The sequence below is a fragment of the Ranitomeya imitator genome, chromosome 1 (assembly GCF_032444005.1).
Source record: "Ranitomeya imitator isolate aRanImi1 chromosome 1, aRanImi1.pri, whole genome shotgun sequence".
Classification (NCBI taxonomy): Eukaryota; Metazoa; Chordata; class Amphibia; order Anura; family Dendrobatidae; genus Ranitomeya; species Ranitomeya imitator.
Genome location: NC_091282.1, coordinates 839,956,886 through 839,976,669, shown reverse-complemented (window position 1 = coordinate 839,976,669; position 19,784 = coordinate 839,956,886). Strand labels below are relative to the sequence as shown.

At 50.4% G+C, this 19,784-nt stretch overlaps 1 protein-coding gene across 1 annotated transcript in view; it reads left to right on the top strand.

The window, feature by feature from the left end:
* SMU1 (SMU1 DNA replication regulator and spliceosomal factor) overlaps nucleotides 1-19,142 on the top strand; it is a 35,481-nt gene extending 16,339 nt beyond the window's left edge. The window contains exons 9-12 of the mRNA XM_069740743.1: nucleotides 6,151-6,277; nucleotides 7,492-7,659; nucleotides 7,825-7,977; nucleotides 18,818-19,142. Of these exons, the coding sequence (XP_069596844.1) occupies nucleotides 6,151-6,277; nucleotides 7,492-7,659; nucleotides 7,825-7,977; nucleotides 18,818-18,916 (547 nt within the window). The 3' untranslated portion in view covers nucleotides 18,917-19,142. The remainder of the gene's footprint in view (nucleotides 1-6,150; nucleotides 6,278-7,491; nucleotides 7,660-7,824; nucleotides 7,978-18,817) is intronic.
* Nucleotides 19,143-19,784: the final 642 nt, after the last annotated feature.

The window sequence follows — 19,784 nt, the reverse complement described above, 5'->3', positions numbered from 1 at the left end:
TTCCGGAGGGATACAGGGTGAACAGTCACACCTGTAATCCCACAATACGGACTATGAGTAGCCTCATAGATCCCCCAGCAGGACCAAGAGCCTAGCACACAAGCGTGCTCAGAAGTCCGGTCCTAGCTCTGTCCCCCACCCACTCGCCCACCAGAGCCTGTCGGTTGGCGGCGAAGAGGACGTCCATCACCAGCTCCCATGGACGTCTGATACATTCCCCAAGGTTTGAGGTTGGTAACGGACGACGTGGGATGTTATTAGGTGAGTATTCCCAGAATGTAGTCCCGGGGGGTCCTTGGGTTCCCTTTTGCTCGGCACAGCGTTCCAGGCTACCTTTGACCTGGTCGGTGTTGCTCCCCGTTCCTAAAAGGGTCCCAGGAGAGGACAGGGGCCATCACTGCATTTTGCAGCTCCTTCTCTGCGCGGTGGCCTCATAGGCAGCCGTGCCGTGTTCCCTGCGGCCACACTTTTTGACCGGCGTGGCGGCGTTACAGGCAGCCACGCTACCTTGCCTGCGGCCGCGCTCGTTCTTCTGGTGTGGCAGCCCAGCAGGCTGTCGCGCTACTCTTGAGGCCGCGCTTTCTGCACCGCTGCGGCCCTCTCCGGCGGTCGCCGTTTTCTAATTTAGGCCCCGGCTTCCCCCGGGGCCTACTTCCGGCGACGCGCTGCTCTGCTGCAGCGCCGCTCTTCCGAGGCCGCACTTCCAGCTGGGCAGCGCAGGCGCCGCGGCACTCTCCGGCGACGCCACTCCGCCCACTTCCCCTTCACTCGGGCGGGCTTTTCTCCCGCCCGACCATCATTCCCTTGGCGTTGCTCCGCCCATCGGCGCCATCTTAGTGCTCCTGAGCCCACGCACGCCTCTTATCTCCTCCGTGCACTGCAGTGGATGACTACGGGGTCCCGGTCCCCTTGGCTGGACTGCTGCAGATTCACATTCCCTTCCACGAAAGGCTATCGTCCCTGAGGGACCATCTACAGCGGGGCTGCGTCTTCCGTCTGGAACTTCGTCTGCAGTGAGTAGCTCTGCTCTGCAGACTGACACTCCCCTCTGCTCCCTGTCCCCTAACCCTCTTTCATTTTCTTCAGGGACCTTTTCAAAATGTCTACCTCTAAAGGTGGCTGCTCATGTCCTCCTACTTCTTCCTCTAATTCTTCTGCCTTAGTCAAGTACTTTGCATGTTCGTCCTGTAACTGCAAACTTCCCTCAGGTCAGTCCTCTCTACTCTGTCAGGCCTGCAGCAACCCGATTGTTCCCACCGCCCAGGATCCCCCAGCCACTCCGCTTGAGAGTGATACCCCCACCCCAGGCTGGGCTTCCTTTCTGTCACAATCGGTAGCAGATCTAACTCGGGTGTCTCAAACTCTATTGTCCGTGCTGGATCGATTACCCCTGCAACTCCCGCAGTAGCCAGCGGGCCGCAGGAGCCTCCGTCTGAGCCCTCCATTATAAGCCGCAAACGTCCAGGCGGGGACGCCGGTCTGAGTCCTCGTCTCGCTCCATCTCGCCACATGGTCCTTCTCTGCGGTCGGTTTCCCGCCAGTCCTCCTCCCCCGAGTCAGGCGAGGCGTTCTCTGATGCACCTTCAGAGGATATTTCGGAGCTGGATTCTAACCAAATCGCTACCATGAGGGATATGGTTCAGAATCTCATTGGAGCGATAAATCAGTCCTGTGGCATCAAGCAGTCCTCTATGGAACCAGCAGATCAGGCGGTTTCGTTTAGACAGTCTAAACCACCTTCCAAGTTCTTCACTCCTCATCCTGAATTCGGGGAGATCGTGACCAGAGAAAGAGAGAATCCGACCAGACGTTTTCAGAGGGGAAAGCGCCTTGGCGTTTTATATCCCTTTTCTCCAGAACTTACGGCCAATTGGACTGTTTCTCCCTCGGTGGACCCTCCAGTCTCCAGGCTGTCCACCAACACGGTCCTTCCACTGTCCGGCGGAGCATCTCTAAAGGATTCTAACGATAGTCATCGTAAAGGATTCTAAGTCAGCCTTTGAAGCAGCTGCATCTACTTTATGCCCTTCCTTTGCTGCCACTTGGGTTTCAAAAGCCTTATCCAAATGGGCCAAACCACTCCGTCGGGGCATTCTGGACGGGGCTCCACCCGGAGAGCTGGCGGAGCTTGCCAACCAGATTTCTCATGTGGGTGAATACCTGGTCTCCGCCTCTCTGGATGCCATGTCTTGTGCTGCTCAGGCGTCCAGCAATGCTGTTGCCATCCATCGGACCATTTGGCTCAAGGCCTGGCAGGCGGACTTGACGTCCAAGAAGTCCCTTACCAGCCTGCTTTTTCAAAGTTCACATCTCTTTGGTTCTAAGCTAGACCAAATCATTAAGGACGCCATCGAGGGTACAAGTTCTCTTCTTCCCCAGGCTAAATCTCGCCGCCCTCCTCTTAGATGGCAATTTTGGTCCTTTCAGCCTTTTCGACACTTCGCGGCGTCAAACTCCTTTTCCCAGCAGCAGCAGAGGCCACAGGCACGTCAAGAGAAGTAGACTGTATCCTTTAGACCCACTCCTTCCTGGCGCCCTCGCTACTCCCAAGGTAGATCCTCCAGGTCCAGGACTGGCTTATGGGTCAGGGAAGTTGTATCCTCAGGGTATAAAATAGACTTCGTTTCACGAACCCGGGATCGTTTCTTCGAATCCCGACCTCCAAGAGACCCCGCCCGAGTTCCTGGTTTCTTTGCAACCATCACTTCTCTCCTCAAATCCGGGGTAATCGTTCCCGTCCCAGAAAACGAACGGTTCACAGGATTCTATTCGAACCTTTTGTCGTACCGAAAAAAGACGGCAAGGTTCATCCCATTCTGGATCTCAAATTGCTGAACAAGAGGGTTCGTCTCAGACACATCAGGATGGAATCCCTTTGTTCAGTAATTGCTTCCATGGAGGCCCAGGAATTTCTCTGTTCCATAGATATTCAGGACGCCTACCTCCACGTCCCGATATTCCCGGGACATCATCGATTCCTGCGCTCTGCGGTGCTCCAGGACCATTTTCAGTTTGTCACCCTGCTGTTCGGTCTCGCAACAACTCCCAGGGTCTTCACGAAGATAGATCATGGTGGCACTGATAGCCATCTTGAGGGTCAAGGGACTGGTACTCTTTCCGTACCTCGACGATATCCTCATCAAGGCTCCCTCCTTTTCTCTGGCTCAGGAGAGCCTGTCCATCGTCCTCGACACTCTAGCCCATTTCGGGTGGCTCGTCAACAGGAAGAAATCCTGTCTTGTTCCTTCCCAGTGCCTCGTCTTCCTGGGCATGCTTTTTGACACTCGTCAGACCAAAGTCTTCCTTTCCAAGGGCAAGAGATCCATCCTTCGTCGGGACGTACGCTTACTCCAGGGTCCTCGTTTTCCCTCCTTCCGATCGGCCATGAAGGTTCTGGGGAAGATGGTAGCAACATTGGAAGTGATTCCCTTTGCCCAATTTCACTCTCGACCTCTTCAACAGGCCATTCTGTCACAGTGGGACAGGTCGGTATTCTCCCTGGATCGTCCGATCTGACTCTCTCCCCAGGTCAAAAGGTCACTCAACTGGTGGCTGACGTCACCTCTCATCTCCCAGGGCAGGTGCTTCCTTCCAGTTTACTGGCAAGTGGTGACGACGGACGCCAGCCTGCTCGGCTGGGGTGCGGTATTTCGCCACCTGACTGTTAAGGGTCGGCACAGGAGTCAACTCTGCCGATAAATGTCCTCGAGATTCGGGCCATTTTTCTGTCCCTTCGTCACTGGGAAAGGATTCTCAGGGGCCTTCCAATCCGAATCCAGACAGACAAAGTCACGGCTGTGGCTTATGTCAACCATCGGGGGGACTCGGAGTTCCTTGGCCCTTGCCGAGGTATCCAAGATCCTCCTCTGGGCAGAGGCAACGGTTCCAGTGATATCCGCGGTGCATAGCCCGGCGTGGACAATTGGGCCACCGACTTCCTCAGCCGCGAGGGCCTCGCGGCAGGGGAATGGTCCTTGCATCAGGAGGTCTTCCATCAGATTTGCCTTCGATGGGAGACTCCGGATGTGGTCCTCACGACATCCCGAATGAACAGGAAGGTTCTTCGGTTCGTCTCCAGATCATGCGACCCTCTCGCAGTGGGCATCGACGCTCTGGCCACTCATTGGTCGCAGTTCGCGCTCCCCTATCTTTTCCCACCCCTTCCATTTCTTCCCAAGCTGTTGAAAAAGATCAAGGTGGAAGGGGTGCCGATCATTCTCATCGCCCCGGACTGGCCCAGGAGATCTTGGTTTGCGGAGATCGTCAACCTTCTCGCAGTAGGATCTACTATCGTACCTGGAAGTCTTACTTCCGTTGGTGCGAGTCCAACAACGTTTCAACCATGTCCTTTTCCCTGCCTTCCATCTTGGCCTTCCTGCAGGCAGGACTGGATTCGGGCATTGCTCTTAGTTCCCTAAAGGGCCAGGTTTCTGCGCTCTCCATCCTTTTTCAGAAGACGTTATCTTCTCGGCCACAGGTTAAAACCTTTCTTCAAGGAGTAGCCCACGCTGTCCCTCCGTACAGGGCCCCGGTGGATTCATGGGATTTAAATCTTGTGCTGGACGTTCTGAGGGGTGCCCCCTTTGAGCCTCTCGGGGAGGTTTCCCTGTCACTTCTATCTTGGAAGGTGGCCTTTCTTGTGGCCATTACTTCTATCCGTCGCGTCTCCGAGTTGGCGGCCCTTTCTTGCCGACCTCCTTTCTTGGTCATCCACCAGGATAAGGTGGTCCTCAGGCCTCTGCCTTCCTTCCTTCCTAAGGTGGTTTCCACCTTCCACCTCAATGAGGACCTCGTTCTACCTTCCTTTTGTCCAGCTCTGACTCATCCTCTGGAGCGATCATTGAACAAGATGGACCTCGTCAGGGCAGTGAGGATCTACCTGACTAGAACGGCCGCCTTCCGGAAGACGGATTCTCTTTTCGTCATTCCTAATGGCACGCGTAGAGGCCTGCCGGCTTCCAGGGTGACAATTGCTTGCTGGATCAGAACGGCTATTCTGGAGGCTTACCGGGTCAGGAACAGAGTGCCCCCCTCTGGGATAAAGGCTCACTCTACCCAACGGGCAGTCGGCGCTTCCTGGGCGGTACACCACATGGCTTCCACCCTACAGCTTTGCAAAGCGGCAACCTGATCTTCCATCCACACGTTCGCCAAATTTTACATGGTCCATACCTATTATTCGGCGGACGCCAGCCTAGGCAGAAGGATCCTGCAGGCGGCAGTGGTGAGTCCTCTGACCTGATGGAAGTCTGTTTTTCCCACCCCAGGGACTGCTTTGGGACGTCCCATGGTTCCTGTGTCCCCCAATGAGAGGCGATAGATAAAACAGGATTTTTGGTTGCTTACCGTAAAATCTGTTTCTCGGAGCCTCCATTGGGGGACACAGCTCCCTCCCATGTTGGTTTTCGCTGTCCTGTTCTATGACTGTTCTCATGTTTACAGTTCTCATGTTTGTGGTTATGTTTCAACGTTACTGTTTTTCTCCTACTGCTATCTCACTAACTGAAGAGTATAATGCCAGTCGGTGGGGTGTACACTGCAGAGGAGGAGCTAACTTTTTTTGTGCATAGTGTCAGCCTCCTAGTGGCAGCAGCATACACCCATGGTTCCTGTGTCCCCCAATGAAGGCTCCGAGAAACAGATTTTACGATGAGCAACCAAAAATCCTGTTTTCTTCACTGCAACTAAGCAATGCTGTAGTCATTGGTTCACTATAGTAGAGACATCCATCCTACCCCTGAGTACCACCATCCGCCCGCAGTGCTGACCATAGCTTTTCTAAAGTAATGATGGAGTGAAATTTATTGTACTGAAGAACTATTGCTTTTTTATAAGTATGTAAAAGATCCATGGAAATCTTTGTGCTGTGGTTAAAAATGTCCTGTTGTACCCAGTTGAACTTCTTGAGGATTAAGAATGGTTTTACGGCTACATCTTTCTTATGGGCTATTTTATTTTTTTTTTTAAAGGTGAAAAGTAATCCTGGCCTGCGATAATTGGCCTCATGAAATATATTTCATTGCTTCTTTTATAGTTAAAGCTACACTTTAAAGAACTAGACTGGTTTTTTTAAGTGGAATAACTACCTTATGTTAATATAAGCACTGTAGACTCTTTTAATTATGATTTATTTTGAAACTTTCTTTTCAGAATTCATGGATTAAAATCTGGTAAAACCCTAAAGGAATTCCGAGGCCATTCCTCATTTGTGAATGAGGCTACATTTTCACAGGATGGTCACTACATTTTAAGTGCTTCCTCTGATGGCACTGTGAAGGTAAGTAAGAATCAGATTATTGGATATCAGGCTGGTAATATATGCTAGCGTCTTCAGGATTACATAGCATAGCATGCAAACATGAAATATCAAATTGAATTGCATTACTGCACTAGAAATATGAAAAATTGAGAAAGCTTAGCGTGCATAAATTGGCCAATTCATCTGTACCTGGAAGCTACGTTAAGGCGTTTCTCGTTTCCAGGTCCTAACAATGCCAATCCTCTCTTAGAATAAAGTCTTCATCTGTGTGGGAACTTGTGAATCCTCTCAATTTTTCCTATTTATGCGCTGAGCTTTCTCAATTTTTCATATTTCTAGTGCGGTAATGCAATTCAATTTTCATATTTCATGTTTGCAAGCTATGGCGCTACAGAGTGCTGCCTTATTTATTTGATACATAATAACAATCTGACCAAAACAGTGCAGGTTCCTTTGGTGCCGCCAAATGACTCCTACTCATGAAGCCATTGGCACTTTTTAAAGATCTGTTGTTAATATCTTAGTGCCAGATACCACAGGGAACCTCTAAGGGTCTTATGTAGAGTATCACCTATGTTTGGCTGCTATTGTTAGTCTAAGAAAACAATGGCTATGTACAGGTGACTTGACTAAATATACATAACAGTGCCTAACCAGTCTATAGGACCAATCATTTTTTGCAAAGGTGTGATCCAAATTTGGGTGTTGCGGAATCCCAGCTTGTTCAACTCCAAGCTTTGCTAAAAAGGCATTCTTACCAGCTTGGGGCTACAAACCCCAAACATAGCAAAATACAGTGCAGTGTATGTGTTCTGGCACGTTCCTGTCATAGCTAGCATTATGTTTTTTTAGCTTTTTGTGTTACTACTCACTCAGGGATAAGTATGCCTTGGTCACCCGTGACCTTGGTGCTGGTTCAACCGTTGTCCTTCCTTGGAATAAACTCTGATCTCACCCTAAAACACCTGTCAGTTTGAAGACGCTCTCGATCAATTGTCTTTCCATTACAATTTTGCTTTTTTTAAAGTCCACTGTCTTATGCTGGTCCATTTTCCTCTTTCCGTCACTTCAAGAACTGACTGTTCATTTGCTGCCTATTATTTCCATTGACAAATGCCATTGTAATTGACTAATCAATATTCACTTATAAGCTGATTTTTTTTTTTTTGTTCAGGCTGTAATTGGTGTTATCAGCTCATTCTATATTAATTTGTCTTGTTTTGTTAATCCAGGTTTGGAACGTAAAGACCACGGAATGTGCCAATACCTTTAAGTCCCTTGGCAGCACTGCTGGAACGGACATTACCGTAAACAGTGTTATCCTGCTGCCGAAAAATCCAGAGCACTTTGTTGTGTGTAACCGATCAAACACCGTGGTTATTATGAACATGCAAGGACAGGTAAGAAGAGGCAAAGTACTAGAGCATAGGTACAATGGGTAAAGAAAGAGCTGTAGACAGTTGACTACCAGCTAAGCTCTGGGAACAGTGGGCCATGTTATTCATGGTTGTAAAGTGATGCTTTGTGTAACCTAATAGTGCCGTTTTCTATTTAATGCCACGTAGATTGTAAGAAGCTTCAGCTCCGGTAAGCGAGAAGGTGGTGACTTTGTGTGCTGCACTTTATCGCCCAGAGGGGAGTGGATTTACTGTGTTGGAGAGGATTTTGTGCTCTACTGCTTCAGCACAGTCACTGGCAAACTGGAGAGAACTTTAACTGTAAGTGAAGACACTTTCATGGCCAAAAATCTTATTTTTTTGTAAAATATGACAACTGTTAACCATTTATTTGACAGTGAGCAAAGATTTCGACAGGGTATTTCTCTTACTTTTTTCTTTTTTATTATCATTCTGAAAATGTCTCCCATTCCTGTTCACACTTTGTGCCAACATTTCACTGAAAGCTGTCTGGATGTTCATCATAAGAAGCTAATGACAAATGTCTTTGCAGTCCTGCATCTTTTGTGAGAGACGCAGAAAATGTAAAGTAGTTTCACATCTAAACGTGGTTATTAATTTTCTTCTAGTTTATAGTAGACGAGAGAGAGCTTGATCTCTTCTGTGCCTGCTGTTACCACTTCTTCCTGTCTCTCCATCTTTGCCATCTCCACAGGGCCATGTGTCTCATGCTGGGCAGCAGATTGTGCAGTGTCAGTAGCAGATAAGTGATTTCTGTGAAAATGGGAGGTAATTTCAGTAGGACCTTGCACTTTGTAATTGAAGGTCTGGGAGGCCGCTAGTAGCAGGCAGTATCTTTAAAAGGACTTGTAGTCCTTTACATTAGTAATCCCATCCACCGGGCCAGCAAGCAGTGGCAGCACGGAAGTGGTACTTCACAGAAGTGGCAAGATAGTGTCATCAGATGATGAGCATTTGAGTCCTCTACATTTAACACTAGGACTACTGGACTCGTGAACCCTGACTAGAACTACTGCAAGTAAGTAGTCAAATGACTATACCAGTAGTCCCAGTGTTAAAGGAAATGTCATATAAACAAACCCTTTTTTTAACGAATGAAAACATTTTTTAATGTATTAATAATGTTTTATTTTTTAATGGTAAAAAACATACAGTGGGGCAAAAAAGTATTTAGTCAGTCAGCAATAGTGCAAGTTCCACCACTTAAAAAGATGAGAGGCGTCTGTAATTTACATCATAGGTAGACCTCAACTATGGGAGACAAACTGAGGAAAAAAAAATCCAGAAAATCATTGTCTGTTTTTTTATCATTTTTTTTGCATATTATGGTGGAAAATAAGTATTTGGTCAGAAACAAACAATCAAGATTTCTGGCTCTCACAGACCTGTAACTTCTTCTTTAACCCTGCTGTTCTGTTCGGTCTGGGGAGACCTATTTTGAACTTTGGTATTTTTTGGGGTGTTCAAGATGCGGTTCTGAAACTTGTGGTTGATTGACTTAAATGAGGATGGGTCGGTCGGCCACGGGTTTCAGAGCCGCATCTTGAATATTTTAAAGAATATTGAAGTTCAAAGTCGGTCACTTTTGACCAACAGAACAGCAGGGTTAAGAGTCTCCTCTTTCCTCCACTCATTACCTGTTGTAATGGCACCTGTTTAAACTTGTTATCAGTATAAAAAGACACCTGTGCACACCCTCAAACAGTCTGACTCCAAACTCCACTATGGTGAAGACCAAAGAGCTGTCAAAGGACACCAGAAACAAAATTGTAGCCCTGCACCAGGCTGGGAAGACTGAATCTGCAATAGCCAACCAGCTTGGAGTGAAGAAATCAACAGTGGGAGCAATAATTAGAAAATGGAAGACATACAAGACCACTGATAATCTCCCTCGATCTGGGGCTCCACGCAAAATCCCACCCCGTGGGGTCAGAATGATCACAAGAACGGTGAGCAAAAATCCCAGAACCACGCGGGGGGACCTAGTGAATGAACTGCAGAGAGCTGGGACCAATGTAACAAGGCCTACCATAAGTAACACACTACGCCACCATGGTCTCAGATCCTGCAGTGCCAGATGTGTCCCACTGCTTAAGCCAGTACATGTCCGGGCCCGTCTGAAGTTTGCTAGAGAGCATTTGGATGATCCAGAGGAGTTTTGGGAGAATGTCCTATGGTCTGATGAAACCAAACTGGAACTGTTTGGTAGAAACACAACTTGTCGTGTTTGGAGGAAACAGGATTTTTGGTTGCTTACCGTAAAATCTGTTTCTTGGAGCCTCCATTGGGGGACACAGGAACCATGGGTGTATGCTGCTGCCACTAGGAGGCTGACACTATGCAAATAAAAAAATTAGCTCCTCCTCTGCAGTGTACACCCCACCGACTGGCATTAAACTCTTCAGTTAGTGAGAAAGCAGTAGGAGAAAGAACAAGGTTGAAAAACCATAACCACAAACTTGAGAACTGTAAACGTGAGAACAGTCAGAGAACATATAACAAAAACATTGGGAGGGTGCTGTGTCCCCCAATGGAGGCTCCAAGAAACAGATTTTACGGTAAGCAACCAAAAATCCTGTTTTCTTTATCGCCTCTCATTGGGGGACACAGGAACCATGGGACGTCCCAAAGCAGTCCCAAGGGCGGGAAAACAGACTTCCATCAGGTCAGAGGACTCACCACTGCCGCCTGCAGGATCCTTCTGCCTAGGCTGGCGTCCGCCGATGCGTAGGTATGGACCTTGTAAAATTTGGCGAACGTGTGGATGGAAGACCAAGTTGCCGCTTTGCAAAGCTGTAGGGCGGAAGCCCTGTGGTGCACCGCCCAGGAGGCGCCGACTGCCCGGGTAGAGTGAGCCTTAATCCCAGGAGGGGGCACTCTGTTCTTGACCCGGTAAGCCTCCAAAATTGCCGTTCTGATCCAGCGAGCAATAGTCGCTTTAGAAGCCGGCTGGCCTCTGCGCGTGCCATCAGGAATGACGAAAAATGAATCCGTCTTCCGGAAAGAGGATGTTCTATCCAGATAAATCCTCACTGCCCTGACTAGGTCCAGCTTGTTCAACGATCGCTCCAGAGGATGAGTCGGAGCTGGACAAAAGGAAGGTAGAACGATGTCCTCGTTGAGGTGGAAGGTGGAAACCACCTTAGGAAGAAAAGAAGGTGGAGGTCGGAAGACCACCTTGTCCTGGTGAATGACCAAAAACGGAGGGCGGCAAGACAGTGCCGCCAGCTCGGAAACGCGGCGAATGGACGTGATGGCCACAAGAAAGGCCACCTTCCAAGATAAAACTGATAGAGGAATCTCCCTAAGAGGTTCAAAGGGAGAAACCTTCAGAACGTCCAGTACCAGGTTTAGGTCCCATGCCTCCACAGGGGCCCTGTACGGCGGGACGGCGTGGGCTACCCCCTGAAAGAAGGTCTTAACCTGTGGCCGAGAGGCCAAGGTCTTCTGAAAGAGGATGGAAAGCGCAGAGACCTGACCCTTCAGGGAACTAAGAGCCAGGCCCGAATCCAGTCCTGCCTGAAGGAAGGCCAAAAGAGAAGGCAGGGAAAAAACCATAGGCGGCACGCGGTTGGACTCGCACCAACGGAAGTAGGCCTTCCAGGTGCGGTAGTAGATCCTGGAAGACGAAGGCTTCCGAGCCTGAATCATGGTGTGAATGACCCGGTCCGAAAGGCCGGACGCTCTTAGAACCGCGGTCTCAACAGCCACGCCGTTAAACTGAGCGACCGAGAATTCGGGTGGCAGATAGGACCCTGGGACAGCAGATCGGGCCTGTCTGGAAGGCGCCAGGGAGCGTCCGCGAGAAGGTTGACGAGCTCCGCGAACCAAGCTCTCCTGGGCCAATCCGGGGCGATCAGGATGACCGGCACCCCTTCCGCTTTGATCTTCTTCAACAGTTTGGGAAGTAATGGAAGGGGTGGGAACAGATAGGGCATCTCGAACTGTGACCAAGGAATGGCCAGAGCATCGACGCCCACTGCGAGAGGATCGCGTGACCTGGAGACGAATTGTAGAACCTTCCTGTTGATCCGAGACGCCGTGAGATCCACATCCGGAGTTCCCCATCGAAGACAAATCTGATGGAAGACCTCCGGATGCAGGGACCATTCCCCCGCCGCGAGACCCTCGCGGCTGAGGAAGTCGGCGGCCCAGTTTTCTACGCCGGGGATATGCACCGCGGATATCACCGGAACCGTTGCCTCTGCCCAAAGGAGGATCTTGGACACCTCGGCAAGGGCCAAGGAGCTCCGAGTCCCCCCCTGATGGTTGACATATGCCACAGCCGTGGCATTGTCCGTCTGGATCCGGACTGGAAGGCCCCTGAGAATCCTTTCCCAATGGCGGAGGGACAGAAAGATGGCCCGAATTTCGAGGACGTTGATCGGCAGCGCGGACTCCTGTAGCGACCAACGGCCCTGAACCGTCAGGTGGCGAAAAACCGCACCCCAGCCGATCAGGCTGGCATCCGTTGTCACCACCTGCCAGTGAACCGGAAGGAAGGACCTGCCCTGGGAGATGAGAGGAGACGTCAGCCACCAGTTGAGAGACCGCTTGACCCGAAAGGAGAGTCTGATCGGCCGATCCAGGGAGAAGACCGACCTGTCCCACTGAGACAGAATGGCTTGCTGAAGGGGTCGAGAATGGAATTGGGCGAAGGGAATCGCTTCCAAGGTAGCTACCATCCTCCCCAGAACCTTCATGGCCGATCGGAGGGAGGGAGGCCGAGGACCCTGGAGCAAGAGAATGTCCCGACAAAGGGTGGATCTCTTGTCCTTGGGAAGGAAGACTCTGGACTGACGAGTGTCGAAGAGCATGCCCAGAAAGATGATGCGCTGAGAAGGAATAAGGCAGGACTTCTTCCGGTTGACCAGCCATCCGAAACGGGATAAGGTGTCGAGAACAATGGACAAGCTTTCGTGGGCCTGAGCAAAGGACGGAGCCTTGATGAGGATGTCGTCGAGGTATGGAAACAGAACCAAGCCTCTGACTCTCAAAATGGCCATCAGCGCCGCCATGATTTTCGTGAACACCCTTGGCGCGGTTGCGAGACCGAACGGCAGGGCGACGAACTGAAAATGATCTTGTTGCACTGCGAAGCGCAGGAAACGGTGATGTCCGGGAAATATTGGAACATGTAGGTAGGCGTCCTGGATATCTATAGAGCATAGAAATTCCTGAGCCTCCATGGAAGCAATTACTGAACGAAGGGATTCCATCCTGAAGTGTCTCAGGCGAACCCTCCTGTTCAACAATTTTAGGTCCAGAATGGGACGAACCTTGCCGTCTTTTTTCGGTACCACAAAGAGGTTCGAGTAGAAACCCGTGTACCGTTCCTTTTCTGGGACGGGAACGATTACCCCGGATTTGAGCAGAGAAGCGATGGCTGCGAAGAAGCCCGGAACCAAAGCGGGATCTTTTGGAGGACGAGATTGGAAGAAACGATCTCTGGGTCGGGAGGCGAACTCTATTTTGTATCCCGAAGACACAACTTCCCTGACCCATGCATCCTCTACTGCGGAAATCCAGACGTCCCTGAAACGGAGAAGACGGCCCCCCAACCTGGGAGTTGGGCTGGAGTCTTGCCGAGAGTCATGCGGAAGTGGATCTTCCAGTCCTGGGCCTGGACGATCTACCCTGGGAATAGCGAGGACGCCAGGACGGAGTGGGCCTGAAGGACACCGCCTTCTTCTCTTGACGTGCCTGTGGCCTCTGTTGCTGCTGGGAAAAGGAGTTTGACGCAGCGAAGCGACGAAAAGGCCGGAACGAGCGAAACTGCCGTCTAGGAGGAGGGCGACGAGGTTTAGCCTGGGGGAGAAGGGAACTTGTGCCCCCAGTGGCGTCCTTAATGATCTGGTCCAGCTGGGAACCAAAGAGACGAGAGCCCTGGAAGGGCAGACTAGTGAGGGACTTTTTGGAGGACAAGTCCGCCTGCCAGGCCTTGAGCCAAACGGTCCGGCGGATGGCAACGGCATTGCTGGAAGCCTGAGCCGCACAAGACGCGACATCCAGGGAGGCGGAAACCAGGTATTCACCAGCGTGGGAAATCTGGTTGGCAAGTTCCGCTAATTGCGCGGAAGGAGCCCCGTCCAGGATACCTCGCCGCAGATCCTTGGCCCATTTTGAGATGGATTTTGAGGCCCAAGTGGAAGCAAAGGCCGGGCATAGCGCTGCTGAAGCCGCTTCGAAGGCAGATTTTGCGAAGGATTCTATAACTCTGTCGTTAGAGTCCTTCAGAGACGCTCCGCCGGACAGTGGGAGCACCGTGTTGGTGGACAGCCTGGACACAGGTGGATCCACCGAGGGAGAGACCGTCCAATTGGCGGTAAGATCTGGTGAAAAAGGATATAACACCCCCAGGCGTTTTCCCCTCTGAAAACGTCTGGTCGGATTCTCTCTCTCTCTAGTCAGGATTTCCTCGAATTCAGGATGAGGGGCAAAAAATCTTGAAGGTGGTTTGGCCCGTCTAAACGAAACCGCCTGATCTGCGGGTTCCGTAGAGGGATCCTTAATGCCGCAGGTTTGGTTTATAGCCCGAATGAGGTTCTGGACCGACTCACTCATGGTGGCGATTTGGCTAGGATCCAACTCCGACATCTCCTCTGAGGGCGCATCAGATAAAGCCTCGCCTGACTCAGGGGAGGAGGAACGGTGCGACACCAACCGCGGGGGAGGGCCGTGCGGCGAGATGGAACGCGAAGAGGACTCAGACCGACGTTGCTGTCTGGACCTTTTGTGGCTAATCAAGGAGGGCTCAGGCGGCGGTTCCTGCGACCCGCTGGCCACTGCAGGGGTCTGCAGGGGTAACCGATCCAGCGCGGACACCAGGGTTTGAGACACCCGTGTTAAATTGGCCACCGATTCTGACAGAGAAGCGGCCCAGCCTGGGATGGGGGGATCACTCTCGGGCGCAACAGCCGGGGGATCCTGGGCGGTGGGAACAATCGGGTTGCTGCAGGACTGACACAGCGGGGAGGACTGACCTGAGGGAAGTTTGCTGTTACAGGACGAACATGCAAAGTACGTGACTAAGGCAGAAGATGAAGAGGTAGGGGGACGAGAGCGGCCCCCTTTAGAGGTAGACATTTTTAGGGACCCTGAAGATGCCAGTGGGTTAGGGGACAGTGGGCAGAGGGGGGTGTCAGTCTGCAGTGCAGCTACTCACGGACCCGGTCCTGGAAGATGTCCCACTTGTCCTCGGCGGAGAACTTCCCTGAGGTGCTGATTCTGCGATGCTGAGCCACAGAAGATGCGAGTGCTGCTGCTGTGAGAAGCGGTGCACACCGGCCGAGGGACCCACGAGGAAGGGGGTGGAGCCAGACGCAGAGGCGCCGGTGGGCAGGGCGCAGTATGTCGGGCGGGAAAGAAGCCCGCCCGCAGAACCGGAAGTGAGGAGCCGAGAAACCGGAAGTAGGCCCCGGCGTAAGCCGGGACCTAAATTAGAGACCGGCGCCGCCGGAGAAGGGAACCGCGGCGCCGGAGCAGCGCGCCGCAGAGTCCGAGAAGAGCGGCAGTCCGCCAAGGCTGCCCGAACGGAACCGGCGGGGCCGCGGCGCCAGAGGCAGGCCCCGGCAGAAGCCGGGACCCAAACTAGAGGCCGGCGCCGGAGAATCGCGGCGCCGGAGCGTCGCCAGAGGATCGCGGCGCCGGAGCGCCGCCTGAGAATAGCGGCGCCGGAGCGCCGCTGGAGAGTGGCGGCGTCGGAGCGCCGCAGAAAGCAAGCGGCACGGCACCCTGCCAAGGACGCCGTGCAGACACAGGACACACCGCGGCCGCCGAGAAGCGAGACCGCAAGGGGGAGCGGCGCGGCAGCCCGCCAGGCCGAGACTCCACAAGGGAGACACCGTGGCTGTGCGGCCGCCAATGAAGGAGAGCCCCGGAGGAAAATGAGCCACAGCCCCCGTGGCAGTCCCTGGGATCCCCCCCAAAACAAACGCCATGAGGGAGGACCGGGGGACATCTGGAGAAAGGATCCCGGGGGAATGGAGAGCCCGCCAGGGGAAATACTCACCTAAACATCCCACGCCGTTACTAACCTGAGGGGAATGAGACGTCCACGGAGCTGTGATGGACGTCCTCGTCTCCTCCGACCGACAGGCTCTGGTAGGCGAGTGGGTGGGGGACGGAGCCAGGACCGGACTTCTGAGCACGCTTCTGTGCTAGGATCTTGGTCCTGGAGAGGGATCTATGAGGATACGGGGTGGCAGTACACGCCGTACTCATAGTCCGTATTGTGGGACTACAGGCGTGACTGCTCACCCTGTATCCCTCCGGAAAACCTGAAAAGAAACGACGCACATTGAGGTAGATAAGGGTCTAATGAAAGACCCGTGTCCACCTCCTACTGACACTAAGCTAAACTGAAGAGTTTAATGCCAGTCGGTGGGGTGTACACTGCAGAGGAGGAGCTAATTTTTTTATTTGCATAGTGTCAGCCTCCTAGTGGCAGCAGCATACACCCATGGTTCCTGTGTCCCCCAATGAGAGGCGATAAAGAAAAAAGAATACTGAGTTGCATCCATCAAACACCATACCTACTGTAAAGCATGGTGGTGGAAACATCATGCTTTGGGGCTGTTTCTCTGCAAAGGGGCCAGGATGACTGATCCGGGTACATGAAAGAATGAATGGGGCCATGTATCGTGAGATTTTGAGTGCAAACCTCCTTCCATCAGCAAGGGCATTGAAGATGAAACGTGGCTGGGTCTTTCAACATGACAATGATCCAAAGCACACCGCCAGGGCAACGAAGGAGTGGCTTCGTAAGAAGCATTTCAAGGTCCTGGAGTGGCCTAGCCAGTCTACAGATCTCAACCCTATAGAAAACCTTTGGAGGGAGTTGAAAGTCCGTGTTGCCAAACGAAAAGCCAAAAACATCACTGCTCTAGAGGAGATCTGCATGGAGGAATGGGCCAACATACCAACAACAGTGTGTGGCAACCTTGTGAAGACTTACAGAAAACGTTTGACCTCTGTCATTGCCAACAAAGGATATATTACAAAGTATTGAGATGAAATTTTGTTTCTGACCAAATACTTATTTTCCACCATAATATGCAAATAAAATGTTAAAAAAACAGACAATGTGATTTTCTGGATTTTTTTTTCTCAGTTTGTCTCCCATAGTTGAGGTCTACCTATGATGTAAATTACAGACGCCTCTCATCTTTTTAAGTGGTGGAACTTGCACTATTGCTGACTGACTAAATACTTTTTTGCCCCACTGTATACTCTGCAGCGCGGTTCTGGCCGATGGGCGTCGCTGGTCTTGGTTTTCTTGCTGCTTTGTGTGGATGACGCGTCTCTTTGTCATTTGAGATTTACAATAAGAGTTGATTAATTTTATATTTTGATAGCCCAGACTTTAACGGATGCAGCAATAACATCTATTTATTTTTTAAATGTGTTTTTAATGAGGAAAAGTGGGAAGTAGAGTGATCCAAATTCATTTTTACTTTTTTTTTCTTTAATATTTTTTTTTATTTCTTGCTGGGGCATTGGTCTCTACTCGCTCATTCTTTACTCACCTTGTACAATGACAGACCAAGAGAGCTTATTGTCACTGTGCAGAGAGAAGAACAGTGCACAGTGACAATAATCTACTGAGCATCCATTAGAATTAAAAACTGAAGCATGCTCAGCATGGATTAGCCCGGACCCTGAAATGGAGGTCACTGATGACACTTTGTTTCAGGGAGGAGGCTTAGACTGCAGCAGGAACTGAAGCCTCTGCCCCCTGATGATCAGATGTGATGTAGAACATTGTCACTTATATATGAGTAGATGGTGGCCCGATTCTAATGCAACGGGTATTCTAGAATATGCATATTCACGTAGTATATTGCACAGCCCACGTAGTATATTGCACAGCCCACGTAGTATATTGCACAGCCCACGTAGTATATTGCCCAGTCACATAGTATATTGCCCAGCCACGTAGTATATTGCCCAACCAGGTATGTAACAGGTTAAAAAATAAATAAGAAACATATACTCACCTTCCGAGGGCCCCTTATAGTCCTGTCGCCTGTGTGCGGTGCACGCGGCAGCTTCCGGTCCCAGGGTTGGTATGAGCGCAGGATCTGTGATGATGTCGCAGTCACATGACCGTGACATCATGGCAGGTCCTTCTCGCATACCATCCTTAGCACCGGAACCTGCCGCTTGCACTGCCGAGGAAAGGGCGACACGTCAGAGGGTGAGAATAACTTTTTATTATTATTATTATTTGTAACATTAGATCTTTTTACTATTGATGCTGCATACGCAGCATCAATAGTAAAAAGTTGGTCACACACTGTTAATAGCCGCGTAACTGGAGTGCGTTACACCGCACTCCGGTAACGCTGGCATTAACCCTGTGTGAGGGCTGACTGGAGGGGAGTACGGAGCGGGCACTGACTGCGGGGAGGAAAGAGCGGCCATATTGCCGCCGGACTGTGGCCGTCGTTGATTGGTCGTGGGCGTTTTGCCACGACCAATCAGCGACTTGGATTCCATGACAGACAGAGGCCGCGACCAATGAATATCCGGGACAGGCAGAAAGACGGAAGTGACCCTAAGGCAACGTTCACACTAGCGTTGTGCTAGTGTGCGTCGGGTTAGCGTCGGGCGACGCTGTGGCGACGCACGCGTCATGCGCCCCTATGTTTAACATGGGGGACGCATGCGTTTTTGCTTGTTGCGTTTTGCGACGTGTGCGTCTTTTTTGCCGCAAGCTTCGGACCAAGAAAACGCAACAAGTTGCATTTTTCTTGCGTCCGATTTTCGGCAAAAAACGACGCACGCGTCTCAAAACGCAGCGTCTTTGCGTGCGTTTTGCCGCGTTTTTGCGAGCGTTGTGCGACGCAGCGGCGCACAACGCTAGTCTGAACGTAGCCTTAGACAATTATATAGTAGATATACTATGACTATAGAATATTAGCATATCATATACCATCACTTATTCTCCTGTATACTGTATGTGCTATGTACACCATTGTTATATGTAGGATGTTATGGGACTGGTATAATATCCAATAGTCTGTTAAATATACCATTCACACATTATGTATAATATAGTGCAAAATAAAACCCACAGTGTAAGTTTTGTCAATATTTTATCTTTTAATGACAAAAAAAATATTATTTTCTTGTCTAGGTGCATGAGAAAGATGTCATTGGAATTGCCCATCATCCTCACCAGAATTTGATTGGCACCTACAGTGAAGATGGCCTTCTAAAACTCTGGAAACCATAAGAAAACCATCTGAATTTGTGGAAAGAGACTGTTTAGATGACAATAGTTCGAGTAGTGTTTGCAAGTTTTTTGGGGTTTTTTTGCTTCCCCCCCCCATCCTTAAGGCAATATACAGTTAACGTGACTATTACTATTGTATTTTATGTCCAAATATACATGATTTTTTTTTTCTCTTTTTTTACTTCTGTTTGGAAAAACCTTGCAATACAAATGATCAATTTGCAAAGGTCCTCGCATCATTTTAAAATGGAAAAATATATTTAAAAATCTCCTGAATCGTCCAATTTACCTTAAGGCAGGGAACGTTTGTGGTGTGGTGCTGTCCTACACTTGCTGTTTTGCAGGTTAGTGGACCTGGCAGTCGGGCCATTTATTCCGATCCAAGCACAGTATGTATTTCACACACATCAAAACCACATTAGACAGAATCTTGCATACAAATGCTGGATTGACATATCTGTGAAACCTAATTCTTGCTCTGTTTGGAATGACTGCCTTACAGCCAGGTTCTCTGGCTTGAGCTAACTACTTCAGATCAGGAGAAATGATGGTTGGGCAGGTTATTATTTGAAACCCGCCTTAGGATTTAACATATGCTCTAAGCTCTTTCTTGTAAAGTCTTGGCTTTATAGTTGGTATGTGCTGTGTGAAACAGAACTTCTAATAATGGTTGTGCTTGTTATTGCTGCTTGGTCCATTTTTAAAAACAGATAACACCAGGGGACACTTGCTAATCAAGACCTGGGATTGTCCTCCGGGGACAGCAATAATTCGCCTCACTGATCCGCTTTTGCGTGGTGTGTCTGCAGCTTTATCCAGTCTCCACTAGACTTTTTTCCCCTCACAGGTGCCAGGTTCTCCTTTCAGA